General features: G+C 30.2%; 1 protein-coding gene and 1 non-coding gene across 2 annotated transcripts; both read right to left on the bottom strand.

The window, feature by feature from the left end:
• Positions 1-2,901: 2,901 nt before the first annotated feature.
• Nubp2 (NUBP iron-sulfur cluster assembly factor 2) lies at positions 2,902-22,015 on the bottom strand. Its single transcript, XM_075374784.1, has 5 exons — positions 21,755-22,015; positions 18,787-18,985; positions 16,374-16,485; positions 6,109-6,262; positions 2,902-3,288 (listed from the first exon to the last, which is right to left on the bottom strand). Exons 1-5 carry the CDS (start codon positions 21,863-21,865, stop codon positions 3,073-3,075), a joined length of 792 nt encoding a protein of 263 aa, XP_075230899.1. The 5' UTR covers positions 21,866-22,015; the 3' UTR covers positions 2,902-3,072.
• Positions 21,546-21,617, bottom strand: TRNAD-GUC (transfer RNA aspartic acid (anticodon GUC)). The gene has a single exon. It is a non-coding gene; the product is annotated as a tRNA-Asp (tRNA).
• Position 22,016: the final 1 nt, after the last annotated feature.

The raw sequence follows: 22,016 nt of genomic DNA, 5'->3' as shown, positions 1-22,016 counted from the left end.
TGTGTGTGTGTGGGGGAAGGAGGGCAATGTTACTTTCTCATTTTATAATCAGATTTAAAAAAAAAATCAATTATATAAAAATTAAACTATGTTATCAATAATACAAAATGTTTTATTTTTTAAACAGTTAATTAATCTGGAAGTAAAGGGATATATTTTGGAAGCATATATTTGAATAGTAGAAGAAAATAAATTATGGCTGGTTCTTTTTTCCACCTTACAAAATTATTTCAACAATAATGCCTACAAAATATAAATCCAAATAAAGATAAAATAACAAATACATCATACTAACATATATAAAACAGACTTAGAGAAGTTAGCTCACAGATTTAAAGAATCTAGATACAATGTAGCCATCACCAAAGTAATCATACATACGTACAGAACATAGCTACTACATAAACACAGTGTCTCTGTAATGCATTGCACAAACTGAACTACAATGACTGCAAAATATTTTACTCTGATCAAATAGGACACATCATCAAAGATACAATGAACTCATAAATACTCTCTACAGTAACATATTGGGAATATTTGTCAATAGTTTCATTGATATATAGCAAATCTGTCAGTATTGATAACCATGACATTCCACATATATACAAAAAAGGACACCATTTTAATACACTGTAACATTATGAAATATATAAAAACATAATAATGATTACAATAAACAAACAAACAAAAATTTCATTCACATTCTAAATTCACAATACAAGCTGACATCAGAATGAGAAGGTCTGAGTTGAGTACTAGTCACTGAAGATGGTTGCACGATTGATCACTGAAAATGTTGTCATGAGTTTTTGTTATTTTATACTTATTACATTTGGTTTGATCTATTTAAAAAAGTTGATAGTTTCAAATAATTTTCAATTTTTACATAATTTCAAATAATTACATTCTTTTGCCAATTATAAATTTGTTTTTTCCTTAACGCTGTCTTTTTTTGGTAATGTCTATTGAAGTACTTTTTATTTGTAAGGTGGATGCCATTTTTTACAAATCTAAAAGCATTAAATGGGTTTTATTTAATTTTTCTTAAACTGTAGAAAAAAAGAATATTTTATGTGTATCTTGCAAAATTCTGTCCTCAATCTTTGGCTACCTCTGTAAGCTAAATCACTAATGGATTGATTTCATTCTAATTCTTTAGATGTTATAAAGGGGGTTTCTATTTATTGATTATACTTTCCTCTATCAAAACCCTTGGGCGATTAAAATTAAGTAGTACTTTATTGTACTAAACAAATCGCTGTGTATTATGCAGAAAAATGTATACTGCATGTAAATGGTTTGCCTGGAGAAAATTTATGTGATTATGCTAATATTATGGAAGAAAATGATACACTAAATTGACAATAAGCAAAAGAGTATAATGATAATAAAATATCTACTGGGGTTGGGGAAAAGGTACCTTCATATTCTTCTAGTAGATGAATTTACAGTAGCATATCTCCAGTAATATTAATCAAATTGGTCAACTCATATGGGCTTCTGAAAGGTGACATATCACTAAGTATTTTTAGAAAGGTTATTATTTTAGTTTATTTACTTAAAAGTTATTGAGTCTTAAAAATGAATGAGAATAAAGAAGAAATTTGATAGATTTTGAAATTTTATAACAAGGGGTTTGTACATAAGCAATATTATAAAGGGAAGACTGCAAAACTCAACTTCTAAAAATATATGTGATGTTTATGGACATGATTCAGAATCAGTATCTGTGGCACAAAGCTGGTTCAAATGCTTTCAATCTGGAAATTTTGATGTCAACAATGGTATACTTCATTCTGGTCAGCCATTGACTGAAAATTTGATGAAATCATAGAAAAAATTAAACAAGATCGAAATATTAGTAGTCATGATATTAGTAACAAACTAAACATCGACCACAAAACAGTTCTAAACCATTTGAAGGTTAGGTATAAAAAAAAAAAAAAATACCAATCTTTGACTGTCACATGATTTAACAAAGAAAAATTTATTTGATACTATTTTCATCTGCAATTCATAGCTAAAATGGAACAAAATCGAACCACTTTTCAAATGAACCGTTATTAGTGTGAAAATTGGATCACATATGACAATAATGTATATTTAAGATCAAGCAAAGTGAAGCTCTGCAAATTGTATAAAAGTCAGGAGTGATGCCAAAAAAGGTTATGCTGTGTGTATGTATGGTGGGATTAAAAAGGAATTGTTCACTATGGGCTTCTGCCGCTTGGTCAAACGATTGATTCTAACCTCTACTGTCAACAACTAGAAAAATTACATTAAGCAAGTGAAATTAAAGCAACCAAAATTAATTGATAGGAAACGGGACATCTTTCATGACTAAACCAGACCCCCCTCCACATATCTTTGATAACCTGTAGAACATAAAGAGAGTTGGCCGGGAAGTTTTGATGCATTCACTGTATTGTCCTGGATCTTGCACCATCATACTACCATTTGCTTCAGTATTTACAGAACTTTCTTAATGGTGTAAAACTCGTTTCAAAAGAGCCATATGGAAATCACTTATCACAGTTTTTGACAGTGACAGAATTGTGATTTTATCTCAAAATTGGAAAAGGTAGTAGATCAAACGGCACATATTTGGTTTAATAAACTTCATTTGAAATATACAAAAGGCTTGTTTTATTTTTGCATTGAAATAAGAAAAAACCTTTTCCTCAACATTATATTTTATTAAACTTTAACAGGTCTGATACATAATTTACATACTTAATTACATCAACAGACCTGTTACATAATTTTTTTATATAATAAGACTAATGAAACAATTAAAATAACATACCCATTTGGGAATGAATCCAGGTAAATAACATATTAAATATTACATGAAATAATTAAATTAGTTGTCACTCAGGTAAATAAATTAATAAACAGTTTTATTAAGAAAGTAAAGTTTATATTTTAATTTTAAGCTACATGGAAATATAGAAAATAGCAATCTTATTAAAATATACTAAATAAGTTGTATATGCTTACATATATATATATTAATAACCCCCTAAAAAACAATATTTTTGACTAATTAAAGGATTATGATACTCTTATTTATGATTCTCGAGTAGCAATTTCAGGTTGTCCTGTTAATTTATTAACAATAGACTTCAATAAAACAGCAGCTTGCGAATCAGGTACAGTTTTAAGTACACTTTCTTCTGTTTTTTCTGTAACTTTAGGATCAATTGGCAATGCACCAAGAAATGGAACTGATGCCATTTCTGATAACGATTTACCACCACCACTTGAAAATATGTTTGTACATTCCTATTTAAGAAGAAAAACAAAAAAATATTAGATAAATATAAATGTATATCTTAAATTAGATATGTTTACAAATTATCTAAAACTCTTTTAAATATTATATTTAAGATAAAAACAGTTTTGGCCATTATACTGGTATAATATTCCAGATTACCTTAGAATTTTACTGGGTAAATAATTAAGGTAATAAAAAAAACACCAAGGAAGAAACATGATGAAAGGTATATTATGGAAAAAACTACAGGGATTGAATTTTGTGTGAGTAAAATATATAGAGTGATTACAAATTGCAATGACTTTGTAGAGAATTACATTTTTATTTCTTTATAGGTAGATAAACAAAATTATCTTATTCCAAACCTAAAATAGTGCATTTTCCAACAAAATGTTTTCGTGTTTTATCCCATTTTTTTAAAACTTAAGTGAGACAGAGGTCTGGGACCACTTACATTCAATTTTTTATAATAAGAACCATAAGAAAACACCAAATTTACAGCTCAATTTATACCCCAAGAATTTTAACACGGTTTAATTTCACTGAGGGGGCAGAAAGAAGGACTAAATGTTTCACGAGTCGAAACTTGCTAACAAACCTTTTTTTGACCTATGTTCTTATTTCTGGTTATATAATCATCTTCTGAAAGATTGACATGAAATTTGCAATAACTCTGTATAAAATAAACAAACATTTTTCATAAATTGAAACTGAAATAAATTAAAAAAACTACTCCCAGAGAATGTCGCTGAGGTGGAATCATTAGTCTGTAAGAGGACTGCTCACTGACTTTGGGTATATATTGTCACATGTTCGCAGCTCGACCAGGATATTGAGAAAGTAACAAACTAAAATCTCTTATAACTACAATTTATTAATCTAAAAAAACATAGAAAATAAAATAAATAACAATAATTAGATATAACATACAGAATAGTAGTACAAATAAAAAGGACAAGATTTGTTTAAAGACAGTTAAATTATAAAAACCGAAATATAGTAAAATTTACTAAAAACATTATTATTATATTAATACCTAATATTACATTAACAACAAGATAACGGTAGAGAAGTTTAAATTTCATACAATCAATTTCTGGAAATATAATTACTTTTACTGTCTACAATAGAACTACCCTACACTTTATGAATGAATTAATACTGTCACTTTCACTATCGTTTACCAATAACTCAGCGAACAACTTCCTGCACTCAACTACTCTCCAAAATGGAATGCTTGTTCCATACTCTTCTCTAGTTGTTACCACAAGTTTACTGATATTACCGTTACCGCAACTGTGTTACTGCAACTTGAGCTTGTGAAACTACTCTGCCATTGGTTGTGCGCCAAACTCAGCCTTGCAGAACTAGTAACTGTTCCTGCTGGTCCCTGGTAGTATTTATATCCCCTGACCTGCAGAACCAGTACCTGCCTCATCCCTTAAGTGTTGAAGGTTAATAATTTTCATCGTCTGCACACTTATGTTTTCCCATAAATTCTTTCTCCGGTCCAGTAACCCTTCTGGTGAACAACAGCTTTTGGAGGTGTCATTGTTTGTATTACAAAGAACAGATTGGTTAGATTGGAATTATTTAGTACGGAGTATATTCATGTACTCATATTTCTGTTACTGATAGAATGTTACAACTTTTTTTTTTCAGTTTTGCACATTTTCTCAAAATTCAAAAAATTGTCAAGAGTGGTAATTGAATAAAATAGTCAATATTGTGTTGTCAATAATTTTATTAGGGCCTTCCAACGATAAAGTACAAAAGTTTATTTTTTTTTTATTACCTTTTCATCATTATAAAACAATAATATATGAAGCTAACCTTGCATTCCACTTTCGTATGATTTCATCTATATCTCTAAGTATAAAAATTATCTAAGAAATGTGAATAAAAAAATAAAGTTTAATTGGTTTTTGTCTAATGTAAAAACCTGAAAACGTAATAAATAACTAACTGGTTAAAATGTTTATTTTATTCTTTTTTTCCAGGTGTATAAAGAACAGTTCATTAAAATTCTTCTAATGATTACAAGGTTACTACTACATTTGTTATATTCCACATGCAGAAAAACAATAGAAAAAATGTACTATTTTGAAAACTAGCACAGATTTATTAACTGAAGAGTTAAGAAGCAAACATAACAACTTACACGTGTTATGACTCATAACATTTACCATAACTTAAAATAAAACAAGGAAAAGAATATATATTCTCATTTAAGGAAAAAGTATGCAACTTTCACGATGCATTAAAATGGCAATAACTAACTCTAAGCACTAACTAAATCTTACAGGAGATTTCACCTTCTTATTTCTTCCTATAAAACTGATCAAACTAATTTTATACAAATGAAAATAATGCTAATTATACATTCAAATATGTTTTTGAAACTTTGATAATCATTTAAATTGAGCTGTTATTTCATCAAGGACTATGTTAAATATACCTATTAGCAATTACAGTGGTCATACACCAGCTCATATCATGCTTGCTCTGTTAGACTACAGCAACTATGTACATTCATTTAGTTCATATGTAAATAATGTTGTCTTATAAGCCAGCTGACCACTATTCTGTACATTGGCTTACATAATCGATCACAGTGTCTTGAGTGCCTGTTATGGCCAACTGCCACAAATGCGAGTGGTAATTTACAAAAACATAGTAGTAAAACTGTTAAACATTTTAATATAAAAAATTTATGAAAATAATATGTTTTTGAATAAAAATAAAAGTATAAATAAATTATTAGTTACACCTCATTAGCAAAATTAATACAGAAAGTAAATTATTAAATTAAATTTGAAAATATATACCGAGCAAGTTGGGCAAACAAATCCACTCATGTTCTCAATAATTCCTAAGACAGGTATACCTGTTTTACGACAGAATGTTAATTCTTTTCTAACATCTTCTATGGCTACTGCTTGTGGTGTAGTAACAAGAATAGCTCCATCACAGTTAAGGGTTCTGAAACATAAAAACAAAAAAAATTATTGAAATTTTGATATAATACAAATTTAACAAAAACTTTTTCTCCAGGATGTTTACACACACAGATTTATAATGAATAGAGCAGATAATAATGATTTAAATTCACATCCATTAGCAAACAGGAGGATTATTGTGATTAGAAGTATGTCTTCAACTGTCTCTAATTTCTAAACTCCAGCATCAACAAGATGGATACAGAAGGTTTTTCATTAGATAATAAACTTCAGCTGGTTTGACCTGGACTTCAACCTGAATATAAGAACCATCAGCAGTTTTGAAACTTTAATTTCTTTGGCCCATGTCCAAAATAATCTATCTCTGATGACCCTCGAAATCTTCACCCTGCTGAGTGTGCCATTTTTAGAGGATCAATGAAAGCTTCAGAACGATTTACAAACTCAGCATACACACAGGATGGTGCAAAGGAACAGAAAAATTCTAAATAATTAGAAAAATTAAGTAAAGATACTAACCTTTATTTGATGTTGAAAATATGTGCTACAAGAATGGAAATTTCAATATACATTACTTTTTTAAAAATTACTTCACTAAAGTGCTGTCCATTTTTGCGTACATTCAGTAAGTCAATTCTGAAAATTCTGTTTAGTGCAACGCAATGTGTTCTATGGGATGTTGGCAATTTCCTCTTCAATCTATATTTTGAGCTGGCAAGGTTTCTTCAACTAGTCTGGTACAAAACGCTCTTCAGATGTTCCCTTAAAAAGAAGTCACTGACTGAAAGGTCTGGAGACTGGAGTGGCAAAACGATGTTAGCAGTCCTTGAAATTATATGATCAAACAAACGTCTCACTGCTGGCACAGACTGTTGGGCAATGTGTGAAGTGGCTCCATCCTGTTGAAACCAGGTTTGCTGAAGGTCAAGATTTGAAAGAGAATGGAGCCTAGGAGAAAAAAATGTCTCTAGCATGTCGACATAACGCTAATATGTCTCACTGACAGCACAGACCCCTTCATCTTCAAAGAAGGGCCTACCACCCTATGACACAAAACTGCACACCATTCAGTATGTTTAGCACTGTGTAAAGAATGCAGGTGAAGCTGAACAGGGTTTCTTTGTGCCCAGTAATGGAAGTTCTGCTTATTTACAAATTCACTTAGTGAAAATGGGCTTCATCTGAAATTCAAAGATTTTTAGTAAAGTTAACATTCTCATTGATTTTAGACAACAGTTTTTCACAAAATTACAGATGCAATATACAGTTGTTTGGTTTTAGTTGTCAGACAATTTGAATCTTGTATGGATGAAATTCTAGGTTATAGAGTATTCTTTGCATGCTCTAATATCTGGGCTTCAATGATGAGGCAATTTTCCACACCGAACAATGAGGATTCCTTATCACTACAGCTTTCACGGTATCAATATTTTCTGGCATATGTACATACAATAAACACCCACTAGATTTTTTTTTTTCAAAACTGAATCAATCTCTTCAAAGTTACAAACCTGTCCTGATTGTGTGTGAAGAACACTTGACTGTGGGGTGGAATCTCATAGTGCTTTGGCGACACTTTTTGTGCAGATGTCACACTGTCACCGTGTTGGTAAAATGCCCTTACAGCAACGGCACGCTCTACACCACTCCACTGCTTCATCACAACTAAATGTCTATTACTCTACAGTTTATGCTACACCTGCAGGGCTGCCAACATCAAATTTGAAATTTCCAATTTCTCTGCACGACTCTGTAGTACGTATAGTCAGTCAGCATACAAATAGCATATAGTTCATTCTACCATTGTAATGACATTACATGAAAGCGATTTGTCTGATATGATTTTTATTCAGTGCAATTTTAGTTACAATTATTAATATTACAGTTTTAGGAGAATCAGTTTTCTATTATCACAAAAAACCTTCCTTCACGATCACTACAGTTATTATTAAACACTCACTGGCCACACAGCAGACATCTAACAATATATTTGTAAAGGGTGGACTGGGGATTGTTAATTTCCACTATCAGATCTGGACCACTAATGTCAACCTCTGAGTTCAAAAGGATGAACATATATATATATATATATATATATATTATTATTATTATTATGCTTTTACGGCCAACATGGGACCACTTAAGTCAATTTTAGTTGGATCTTTTCTGAGAAAAGCGTGTTATTTTACTCTTTCGAGCTGCCCAGTATTTCTTCATCCGTTCAGATCTTGCTTTCTTTTCTTCATCCATAAACACCCTCTTCGTTGTATTTTGTCGTTTGTCTGTCTTTTGTTTAAATCTAATGCTTTTATCTTTTAGCTTTGTAATTTTTCCAGTTTTATTCTGTAGGTCGGTCAGGGAAATTCCCAATTCTTTCATATCTTCTCTAATTTCTTTGATCCATCCTACTTCTAGCTTTTGGAACCAGAGCTTTTCAATGATATTTCTTGACAGTCTTGTTTGCGGTGTTCTTATGAGATGACCGAAGAAAGAGATTCTTTTTTTCCGCATAGTATCAGTAACAGGCTCTATTTCTCGATACACCACCTCATTTGGCACAATCCACCATTGGCCTTCTTTTTGGTGTTACTTTTGCAAGAGTAATAAAATGTCTGTATTTTTGTATTGTAAACTTCCCTACTAGATATATGTAATGTGGTAGTGTGGTTATTTTGAAGTAGATGGCAACAAAACTCATGACTATAATCTATCAAATACTGTTAAACAGAATTATGCTGTTCCTTTACTGTTAATATGATTGACATCAATTCCATTCTGTGAACCGGAAATAGGACTTGCTTACAACATGATCATTGATTACCTTCGAGATATATATATATATATATATATATATATATATATATATATATATGGACGAAATGATTCTGGAACCGATTTAAACTTTCTCCATACTTAAAATCTCAATTAAAAAAAATCGGTTTGCGCCTCCATGTTGGTTCGTCTGGATAACCAGTTAGAAACGTGGAGATTTCTACTGGTGAACTAAATCGGAATCACCTCTCTGGATCACATCCAGAGTTGTAACTCGGGAATTTATTCCCACCGAAGGCTGACTTGCCTTTGAAAGTCAAATATGGAAGGTCTTTTAAGAAAAAATCCACCGTCTGGTAAATACCAGAGAAGGCTGCACTCGGATCCGGTGGGCAGCTGCTTAAAAGATAACAATGAATCGGAGCGTTTGGAAACACCCAAAAACAACACAACTTCAAAATTGAGGATAAGACACAAGCAAATAAACTACATTGCCACTCACAACATTAATTCTCTAACTCAACCCGGCAAACTAAAAACTCTAACAGACATAATGGACAAACAAAATATCCTAATCGCAGGACTTCAAGAAATGAGAAACACCGATCGAGAGCCATTTGAATCTCAGGGTTACAGAATTTACAAAGGAATCCCCGGGAAACGTGTGATGAAGAATTGCCCACAGTTCGGAACAGGATTTGCAATCAATCTTAAAATAATTGACTCAGTCGTAGAATTTAAGTCTTACTCCCCCAGGATTTCAACCTTAACCCTAAAATCAGCCAATAAATTCTACACCATAATAAATGTCCATGCTCCCACCAATGACAAAAACAATCTTAAAAAAGATAGAGAAGAGATGGACAAATTCTGGGAACTTCTTGACCAAACTGCAAACAACATAAATAAGACCCACACGAAGATTTTAATAGGGGACTTTAATGCCCAACTTGGTAAAGAACGAAGATATCGTGATATTATCGGAAAATGGCCTGCCCAAAAGAAAACTAACAAGAATGGCCAAAGACTTGTCGAATTTTGCAGAAACCATAATATGATCTCAAAATCCACCTATTTTATGAGAAAACCAAACAAATTGAAGACTTGGAAACACCCAGATTGGAAAAAAGGAGAATGGCAACTGGATCATGTTTGCATGGACCGGAATTATCACAATGAGATTTATAATGTAAAAGTCTTGAGAGGAACAGATACTGGATCGGACCATTACTTAATTAAAGTTAAAATAAAATTCACCCCGCATAAAAAGAAAAAATCCCAACCTAAAAACAAAAGAGCTTATGATCCACATAAATTAATAAACAATGCCATCTTTGAAGAAACAACAAAAAAAATCAAATTAACTAATAATTTAAAAGAACTGACATCCCAACTGAAAGAAATAGCTGAAGAACTAGCCCCTATAAACCCAAGAAAAAAACACCAATGGTGGAATGAAGAATGTGACAAAGCAGTCAAAGACCGACACCGGGCTTGGATCAACCACCAAACCCAGAAAACTGAAGAATCTAACCATGAATTCACCAAACAAAGGAAAATAACTCAGAAAATTATAAGAGGAACCAAACGACAAGCCCAAAAAAACTTGATTCAGCAAATAGAAGAAAGTTCCAAGAAAACTAATTTCCGAGACTATTATAAAATTTTTGGTCAGGCTCTTCAAAGATATGAACCACCCACCCTTATGCTGAGAGGAAAAAAAGGAAATATGGCCCACACCAATAAAGAAAATGCTGAAATTTTGGCAGAAACCTTCAATAGACTCCTCAACTGTGACGACCCCCCAGAGCTTTTTGAGATTGACACTGAAACTCCAGTTAAAACTTTACCAGTAAATATCAACCCGCCAACATTTCAAGAAGTTCTCGCAGCCTTAAATGAAATAAAAAACTACAAAGCAAGCGGAGAAGACCAGCTTTTCGCAGAACTCTGGAAACACTCATCAGTTTATTCAGTCAAAACTTCCCTACATGTATGCCTTGTGAAAATATGGAACGAAGAAAAACTTCCAGAACACTGGACCACAGCCCTCATCCATCCATTACATAAAAAAGGGGATAAAACTAATCCTGAAAACTACAGAGGCATATCTCTCCTGGATTGCACATACAAAATCCTGTCGAGAATCATATACAACCGATGCAAAGACCAACTTGAACTGGAACTTGGGGAATACCAAGGGGGATTTAGGCCATGGAGAGGTTGCCCGGAGCAAATAATATCCTTAAAACTTATGATGGACTTATATAAAAGACGGAAAAAACAACTAATAATCACCTTCGTTGTATATGTAGTGTAGAATGTTAAATCGTTGAAGATAGTGAATCACCTCTTTTTCATTTCTACAGAATTGAAATACATCAGTGAAGTTAAGCTGCACATGCTTAGTTAAAACAAATGAAAGCAGCACAAAAAATGACAATAAATCGCAAGAAAACGGTACATGAATGAGTATCAACCATTAAAACAGGAATACCAATATAAGATTAAGGAATAGTTAGACATGATTTGTAACATAAACAGCAAGAGTGACAAGAAATTAATGACTGACATTTGAATACAAAAAAAAATATCTGATAGTGGTAAGGGCCTCATGGCATAAGAAAAACTAATTATATTGTCGCATGTTTGTGGCTCGATCACGATATTGAGATATTAACAATTGAAAATTATTATATAATTACAATTTATTAGTTTAAGAACATGAATAAAATAAGACAAATCAATAAAACTACTAACAACAGTATTAATAATAATAAATGCCAATGATAATAATAAAAATCAACGATTACATACAAAATAAAATTTCAAGTAAGGACCAGATTTATTTACAGGTAGTTAAACATAAAAACCAGAATTCACTGATAAAATACATTATAATAACTGCTAATATTTACAACTATAACAACTGGTATTTTATTACTACTAAAATAAGATTAGTCTAAATTCTTTTACTGCAAATACCTTTCTTTCCTTTTTAACAAATAAAACTACCCTATAATTTATGAATGAATTTAACACTTTAACCCTTTCTCTAATTGTCAATCAATAACTTGGCAAACAACTTTGTAGTATCCCAGTGTCCAACTGGAACACTTATGACATCATGTCGAACACTATATTTATGCAAACGTTTTTTTTTTTTTTAACCTCTGGGACCACTGTTCAGGTATTGTTTCAGAGGATGAGATGAATGAAAATTTTGTAGCATGTGAAAAATGCCATGTCTGACTGGGATCTTCGGATGAAATGCCGAGAGCTACCACTCATGCCACAGAGGCTGGTTCATTTATACGAACTACAGATTCACTCCTTCACTGACTTGCTTAATCTCCTTGCAGAGTACGCTCGCTTTTAACTCATATAAGAACTCCTCACTTAGAAGTGATTTCAACTCATCTTCCCTGGAGTATTTATACTTCTATTCTCTTGACATGCAGGACCCGACCCAAGTTGAAGTGTGAGAAACATCGTTCAAGCCTTAAATTTCCCCATGAATTCCTACTCTGGTCTCGTAATACTTCTCATGGAACAACATCTGTGTATAGGTGACATTGGGCAGTATTACAAAGAATGATTGTTAAACGGATGCTTAACTTAAAGGGTTCCTTTTAGCTCTTTCTGGATCCTTCCATTATTAAGTTTTCTACTATTTTCTTCTTAATTGGCAGGAATTTATTACTAAAGTCTGTTGTTGTACCAGTCTTGTTACAACATGATCTATAAAAGAGTATGTAACATTCATTATTAAGCTAACACAAACTGAAAAAACTGTAAAAACATTGATTTGAGGTTGGAAAACAACAGAATAGAATTGAAACAATTATGTGTAAGTTAAAATAAAATTGTTGCCAACTAATTTGCCAGAGGGAAGTTGCCCTATCAAAAGACAAATCTGTAAGCGCATGCAAACAGTATTTACAAGCATATTTAAACTAGAAAACATTACATTTTCATGAATGTCTATATGCAATTATATAAGTAATAATCAGTATTCATGTTGAAATTAACAGCTGTCACTACTAGCAATACCTAGTTTTCCCTCAAACACCTTATATGGTTATGATCAGCCATTATTTTCAAAGAAAGCAGTTTAATTTAAGAAAGAGATTTAACTGGTTTTGCTTTTCTTTCACAGAAAGTACTTTACATAGGTCGATTATGAAGTACATTATACCTTGATTCATTGTAGCGGTGAGAAAAAACATACTAGAATGCAACAGCTATTAAGGAATACGTAATTGAATACTTCATTTTGAACACTGGATCACCACTGATATGCAAACCAGCTTTTAAAACTGGTATAATCTACTTGTGAAAACATTGCTTGTTTAACCTAAAATACATTTTTCAATAAAATTATTTATTATATATTTTATATTTTCAATTATTCAGTTCTCCAGAAATTAGGAAGAAAATAAATCTTAAGAAAAAACATTTATTGTTTATATCTTTATTTCTAAAATCACTTTTTGGAAGTTCCAAGAATCATCTTTTATAGGCTTGTTTAAATAATTTAATACATCAGCTTTTTTTACACAATTCTCAAAGAAAAATACGGTATTACTTTTAGTCCCACGGTATGAGTGGTGGGGGGGGGGGGGGGGGTGAAAATGAATTTTCTTCATGTTTTGAGGCATAAGGAGTATGAAAACAGCATTCAGTTAAATTGGGATCTCCTTATATATATGTCTAAGTATAAAATGTTGTGGCTTGAAAATTTCCAAAATTATTAGATCAGTTTCAATGAAATTTAGATATGTTGTGTAGTATTATATTTTAAGTTTGTGTGTGAAAATTTGATGAAGATTGGTTGAGTCATTGTTGAATTATTATCATTTTAAGGCTCAAATTTTGTGGTTCAAAAATCTCCAAATTACTAAATTAATTTCAGTGAAATTTAAATATGCTGAAGTAGTGTATCTGAAGCTTGTGCATGTGAAAATTTGAGTGGGGCCAGTTAGAAACATGGTCATTAAGGTGCTGCAACTTGGGACATTGGTATTTCTTTATCTGTAGTATCTTTAGTAAACCAAACATTAACATTAAACATTGTTAACATTAAACCAAATTAAAAAATATTAAAACCAAACTAAATTAATGAAAAGTCAAGTCTTCTTGTGCAGAACTGTACAAGATTTTTTTTCCTATCTTATCTTTCCTATTTTTTCATAATTTCTTACTTTTTGTTTTATCAACTTGTATTTTATAATTCATTTTTGTGTGTTTCTTTTTCTTTGTTTAGTTACCATATACAGTTACTCATTCATCACACTATTAAGTTTCAGTCTCTCCATGAATTTTCAGCCAGCTACCATTAAACTTTCTGATGGAGTGATCTGTTTAATTCTGAAAATGGTAAGCTAAGAGATTAAATATTTTTTACTATACGACCTAAGTTAATAAATAAAACCTTGAAAAATATTTTATGATCTTTTGAAATAACTTCTAGAAGTTCAAAAAGAAAAAAGTAAAATTGTAATGACAGGCATGATAATACAATTGTTCACAACAAGAACTTAATGAACGTTCTACAATTTAACCCCAGAATGTTAAATGCTAATGTTGATGACTAACAACATTTTCCTGACTGTTTAGTTAGTATAACTGCCTTCTTGTCTGCTCAGATCAGATAATAACAATGCTTTTCCTTACATACTTAGAAATGATAATTAGCTTTCAGTCTATGTAATAGCTAATGTATTAAGTGCTATTTGTTTTACTACCATATTTTGAATCCATTATTATTACAAGTCTATTATGAATACCATTATGATAATCCAAGTTCTGGGTTCAAACCCCTGTCAGGCTTGACATTTTCTGAATGTTACAAATTTATCTAACATCAAGAAACTTTAATTTAGGCTTCATCAATTTGTGGAATAAATAAATAAATTATAATTATTAAATATCAGCTAAAATTAACCTTCTATTACCTAGACAGAATATCAGTAATTACATAAAAAGTTAACCAAATAAAAATAAATATTAAAATGATTTTTTTTTAAAGTTTATTTGGATACTGAAAATTTTGACACTTGAAGTATGGAGGGGGTTATAAAAATGACTTTATGATTATCATTAATGAAAATATTGTACCTGCAGGATCTGTCCACACACATTAGCAATGAAGAGCATGTTTGTTAGACATGTAGTTTTGATTACCCAATGATGTAAATTCTGCTTATTAATATACTCTAATAAATATATAAAAGTGAATTATTTAAAACATGTTTTGGGAGTAAAAATCAAAACCATTTAACAGTAAAATCAGAAATACCCACTAAAGAACTTGTCATGAACAGTGATGATATCTTATCTAATTACTCTACAAGCATATTCTGGGGTACACCTAAGGCTGTTATTTTATCATTACTGTCTTTCTTTGTGAGCTGTCTTTAAGTTCTTTATCTAGAGGACATTATCTTCTGAGAGGAAACATAGCTTTGATAATTTATAATGAAATGAAATGTCGTAACAATAAAATCTTCATTTTTAATACATGACAAGACTAGACAAAACATTTTTAATAAATGACTAGACAAAAAGTTAAAGTGAGCAAAATGGCAAAGGGTGGGTAGCTGAATATGGATTCCACCAAGTCACACTTCAATAACAACTGTTTCTGAAGCAGTTATCTTTTTTGACCCAGTAAAAATTTTACTTTCAAGCCTGCAAATAATATAATTATATTACTCTTTATAGCTAATATTCTTTAATGAAATGATAATAAAATAACATCCAATAAAAATCTTTCAATCTAATTCTTTTTAGAATCATTAATTATTAAAATAGAATGCTCCATGCTTAACGGCTAGAGTTAATTAAAAAAAGTGAAATAAAATTTATTCATTTATTAATATTTCATTAAAATAAATAAATAAATAAAAAAAAAATATATAAGTAATTATACTTAAAACATAATTACAGCTCTAAACACATGTTTACTGATAATATTAATTAATTAGTACATAAACTAAACTTTAAATAAAAAATTGTAAAAATTCTTTACAATTAAAAGCAGATAGATAAATATAAGCAAATGTACATTTCTGGAATTTTAGAGTTAAAAGTTTGTGTCAATATAAGGAGATTAAAGCTAACTAGACATCTTATAAACAGTCTAAATGATGAAGAGCTGTGAATTAACAAGATTAAATTATGAATTAATAAAAATACAGTTGAAAGTTAGAATCATCATCAAAAGATGATGAGTTAAGTTTTTTATCAATTCAGTCAATTATAATAAATAATTATTAATTAAGATATTAGATCTGGACCTACCTGTTTCTAATAATATCTAATCTACCTGTTTTGAATAAATATGAAAAAATATACACCTTAAATTTTCCATAACAGTTATGTGCTCATCGGATGTTCCTGGTGGTGTATCAATAATTAAATAATCAATATCTTGCCAATAAACATCAGTCAAAAACTGCTTTATCATGGCTAAAAATAAAAAAACAAAAAATATGTTTAATAATTTACTACTAAAAATGCGGGTTAAAATATACAGCAACATAACAGTGACAGATACTCTCACTCGCAACAACTCAAACCAGCCTTTATCTAGAACATGAACATGTCATGTTCCACAAGGCTATGAAATAATGTCATGTAACACATGAAGTAATAACATGAAACCACATGGTTATAAGTACATATGGATTATAAGTGTCTATACTAGCTGTTTGTGAATCTATTATTATATAAATAAAATGTATTATTACTAATATTGATAAAGTATCAATATTACTAGCTTTTTGTTTACTATAAAAATTAAGTACCCTCAGTTAAATATTTACATAATTAAACTGTACTGACTAGTTGTTTTTTATTATTTTTGACTACTGACTTTCATATACACTATTTCTTTTTAGAAATATACCTAAAAGCCTTGTGGAACAACTAAGCAATAAATAAACAAATACCTAGCAAACTCAAATAGATATAACAGTATATTCTTTCACATACAACAAAGAGAAGAGTAAAAGCCTCTTGAAAGGTCTATCAATTCCTGTCATGAGAGAATTTTTTCTGCACTATCAGAGTGCCTCTGTTTGAAAGGGCTATTTGGCTAGACATGATGTTTTAAGAAATTGAAATCTTGGAAATTCAAATTCCTTGGAATTTCAAATCAGTTTAATATTGAATGCTCAGCATATACTGTCACTTGGACTCTACTGTGCAGTAAAGTAGTAATGTACAATTAATATTTTTCAATATTTTTCTTCGTACAATACAGATAATTGATTTATAATATCTCACATGCATTATTTAAATTAAAATAAACTGTTGTCTTTTGATTATAATTATCAAATTAATTGCAAAAGCAGCCTATAGTGTTAGCACATTTTACTGTATAAACATTTTACTTATTATTCCTTGAATTAGTGGTCTTGTCTAACCAAGAAAGGACCCACATGAAGTAGGCAAAAAAATACAGCGAAGTTTATAAATGGTTGATTTCAGAAAACTATTCACATTAGAAAGTTGTCCAAAAAGATAGTTATCATGGTAAAAATAAAATAAATAAGAGAAATGAAGTATTACATAAAATAATATTTTGTACTTTACACCACGGTCAATTAAAAACCATATTGTAACTTTAAAACTATTTACAGCATGATCAAGTTTACTTAACATGTGGATAAAATGTGAACTGAAGGCTTCTCAACTGTCATTGACTAAACAGTCATATGACTTGTCAATATGACCATCTGTTCTTATAACCATTAACTGCCTGTAATTGAAACCATATGGTTACAAGAACAGATGGATTATGTGTATAATAGCTGTTTATATATTGTATATTAAACGTTTTCTTCTTTTATTAATATATATAGATTTTATAATTATTTGTATTCAGTATATTAGTGTTTAATTTTGAACTGTTTATTTATAGAAATTTCAATTATCATTAAATTAAGTCTATTAGTTCATTTGTTATTTTATGTCTTATCTATTATCATTTTAATATTCTGTAATGGTTAAGACTGTACATGGTTATGACTGTACATGTGAAGTTAAACTGATTGCATTGTGCCAATCAAGTCCCGATGCAATGTACTAAATGGGCAGGAAATAAATAAAAATATATCATGCATTTTTTCTTAATGATATTTAGATAATGTTATCTTGTTAACACTTTAGTTTACCTGGACTAATTTTTATTTTTAAAAGTCCAACCCACAAGCCAATTAAAAGATACTTTCCAGAATTGGAAATATTATAATTTTATTTATAAGGTAATAATAATTATTAATAAATTTGCTTACATCAAAAATTAATTTAAACATCAGGAAAGCATTTTTACAAGTATATGTTTTGAGTGAAGCTTTATATGAAAGTGAAACTTGTACAATCTGAGTACCTGAGAAGAAAAAATTAGAAGGTTTTGAAATGTGGTGCTTTATGAAATGAAGAAAGAAGCATCTGGAAAAATATAAGCATCCTAGAATAGTCCTTTGATATTGGAGGGGCAGGTATATCGGGAAAATTGTGCAGGCAAGTAATGTTTGGAATATGTAAAACAAATTGTTAGGGATGTAGGATGTAGTGGTATTCTGAATGAAACGACTGGCACTAGATAGGGAATCTTGGAGAGCTGCATCAAACCAGTCAAATGAGTGAAGACAAAAAAGAATTATTAATATTTGCAGAATTTATTTAACCACTATTAAAAATTTTTATTTACTATACAAATTAAGTACTCTCAGTTAAATATTTACATAATTAAACTGTACTGACCTGTTTTTTTAGGCCCTCTCCAAACAACACCATCATTTCTACTTTTTAATAAAAACCCTATAGACATAACAGCTAATTTTTGTTCCTGGTCACAATAAACAGGTACCCATCCTTCAGGGCACTGATGAACTTCATGACCTTCTAATTTTAATAAATATGGAACACTGGGTCCACATAAATCCACATCTAATAAACCAACCTACAAAAATAATTTAAAAGCATAAAACAAATTAACACTTTACATAAAAAATTTGCTATGTTCCTATAATTAAACCACACTATTAAGTAATTCTGTAATGTTAAACTGACCTTTGTTTTTAATAAAATATACCATATTTATTTTATATTCTCTAGAATGTTATATAAATCTTAATAAAAACAGTTTTCGCTATTCTGTGTAAAATGTTGCTTATTCTGTTGGAAACAGCTAATATGTTGACAATTTCAAAAAGTACAATAATTATGGTTTCTGTGGTTGCCAATTTCTGTGATGAAGTGATAGCATCTTATTCTTTCATTTGTAAAGTTCAAGGCTCGAATCCTTGAACTTTACAGTTTAAGGATTTGGCTTATTTTAAAAGTTACTAAAATTCATCTCTGTCTAAAAAACAATTTCAGCTGTAATTGAGTAATCAGCCTCTTCAGTGTTGCATAAAGAAGCTATCCTTAACGTGGACAATAATAGGTTTAATTGTCTATATATGTGCCAGCCTCTGTGGCACAAGTGATAGCATCTCAGCCTTTCATCCGGAGGTCCCGGGTTCGAATCCCAGTCAGGCATGACATTTTCACACACGTTACAACTAATTCATCTCATTCTCTGAAGCAATGCCTAACAGTAGATCAGGAGGTTAAACAAAAAAAAAGAAAGAAATTATCCATATATATCTCTTTTCTACAAAATCTGGTGGCAAAGATTACACAAAACCATTAATCTTTTAAAATTGTTAAACCTACATAATAATGATTTAAATTTTAAGTGTGATTAAAGGGATAGTACACTTGTGCTTTCAATCAGTCCACTCCACTGCTACCTTCTCCTGTGAAACTAAAAGGGGTTGAAAGAATGATTGGAAGTATTATAATGTTAATTAAAATATATATTTATCTAAAATAAATTTGATTCAGCTTAAAAATTTTCTACATACCATCAAGATCATAGTGTTCTTTATATGTCATCAGAACAAAAACTGCAGTGTTATTGCTAATAATATCAATCAGTAGTAATTGTTATTAGTATCAATTATGAAATGACATTTTACAATTATGAATGAGTGTCATTTCATAATTTTTAATAAGTGTAATATTATTGTAAGAAATGGTTGGTGAAAAATAAAATTTTATGCCAAAAGCAGTAAACAATGAAAATGTCACAAGAACTGCACAGAAATATTGTTGTTTGTGTTTTCTAAATACTAATCAGCAAGATAAAAAGTAACAACAGAACACATTAAGAAAACAAAATTATATTGAAAAACAATACATCTTAATTTAAATATACCTCACTGACTGACAGACAAAATGAAATAATCTAATTTTAAATCTGAACTTTTACGACACAAAAAACCAAGATGTACAATAAAACATTTTTAAAAAACTTACTTCAAACTGTAATTAAAATCACAAAGACCAGTTTTCTTCTCTGATAAGTGTGCTGTTTGCCTGGGTAATAGATCTCGGTATATGTATGCTTCGTAATGAAAATTTCCACTTTTGAGAAAATCACAAATAACCCACTAAAAGTAATATGTGTGCAGCAATATCAGAAACTCATCTGTTAGGACCATACTTTTATTTGATGGTAGTATTTACAGCATTTTTACCTTAATGTGTTCAAAAATTATTGACTGGTATGTAATTAACTGTCATTTTACAGTAGGTAGAGCTCCAGCTCATAATGGTCAATTGGTAAGGGATTTCTAAATGAACATTTTGAAGAGTGGTAGATTATTAGGTGTTTGAAATACGTGGCTACCTCTAGACTTCTTTTTGGGCATAATCAAAGAAAAATATCTTTCACTTAATCTAAGGAATGTTGATGAGCTGAAAATTACTGTCAGAGCTGGTTTTATGACTTTGATCCTTCAATATGGAAGAAAAGTTCTACTATATGGAATGAACTTGGCGATTGATAAAACTGACAGGTGCATATACAGATGTAATTTACAGTAAGTTTTATGTGCAAAAATATTAAACTAATGACAAAGAATTAATTTTATTTCTTTATATGAAAGATGTTTTTTTTTTTAATTTATATTTATAGTAAATCTTTAACATAATTAAAGGAATAATAACTAACTTATTTAAAACTGAAAACAATACTGAACCAAATTTACTTTTAAAATAAAGTTTAAACACTTACTTGGAAAATAAGTTTTTAAATAACAGTAATAATTTTGGTTCAGCCAGTTGTCTAAAATGTTTATATTTAAAATAATTTTCATTGTTGACTGTACCAGGCAAAAATATAGCAATTAAATAACCTATTTACCATTACAATCAAAAGTTGTTAAAATCTGCTCGGCCCTAAATAAAATCTTAATTTGTTTTTTCATGGAAAGAACTTTACTAATCGTTTACAAAATAAAACAATATATCAACAAAAAACAAAAATACAAATAGTATATGTCTCTTAAGATGTACAAAAATGAAAATAGAATAAAAATTACAAAATAAAAAAAAAACTGTACACTATGTATCAAAAGAAACATTTTTGATTTCATTAATAACAAAGAATTTTAGAAGAAACAAAAAAACACCTCCCCGGCGGGGAATCGAACCCCGGTCTCCCGCGTGACAGGCGGGGATACTGGCCACTATACTACCGAGGATACGATGTTAGTACCAAAGATAATCGACACAAGGAGACTAATAATTTACTCTCACTTCTACAATCTCCCAAACTTATAATATAAAACAATGACTGACTGTTAATATAATTTGTTAGTATTTTAAAATGCTAACTAACCTTATAACCCGATTCTTTCAATGCTAATGCCAGTTGAGTACTTATGGTACTTTTCCCAACTCCTCCTTTTCCAGATAAAATTAAAATAATATGCTTCACACTTTCTAACATTTTCACAATTACGGGCACTAATTACACAATTAATGGGTATTACACAATAATAAGTAAATGCTGCTGTTTATTATCGCGATGACATAACCAAATACACATTTAACTACCTCTGCGCTCCTTGTACTGAGGAATTACTCTTTTGATGTGTGCA

Source organism: Lycorma delicatula, chromosome 9, assembly GCF_047948215.1.
Source record: "Lycorma delicatula isolate Av1 chromosome 9, ASM4794821v1, whole genome shotgun sequence".
NCBI lineage: Eukaryota > Metazoa > Arthropoda > Insecta > Hemiptera > Fulgoridae > Lycorma > Lycorma delicatula.
The sequence above is the reverse complement of the archived record's forward strand: the minus strand, read 5'-3'. Positions and strand labels throughout refer to the sequence as shown.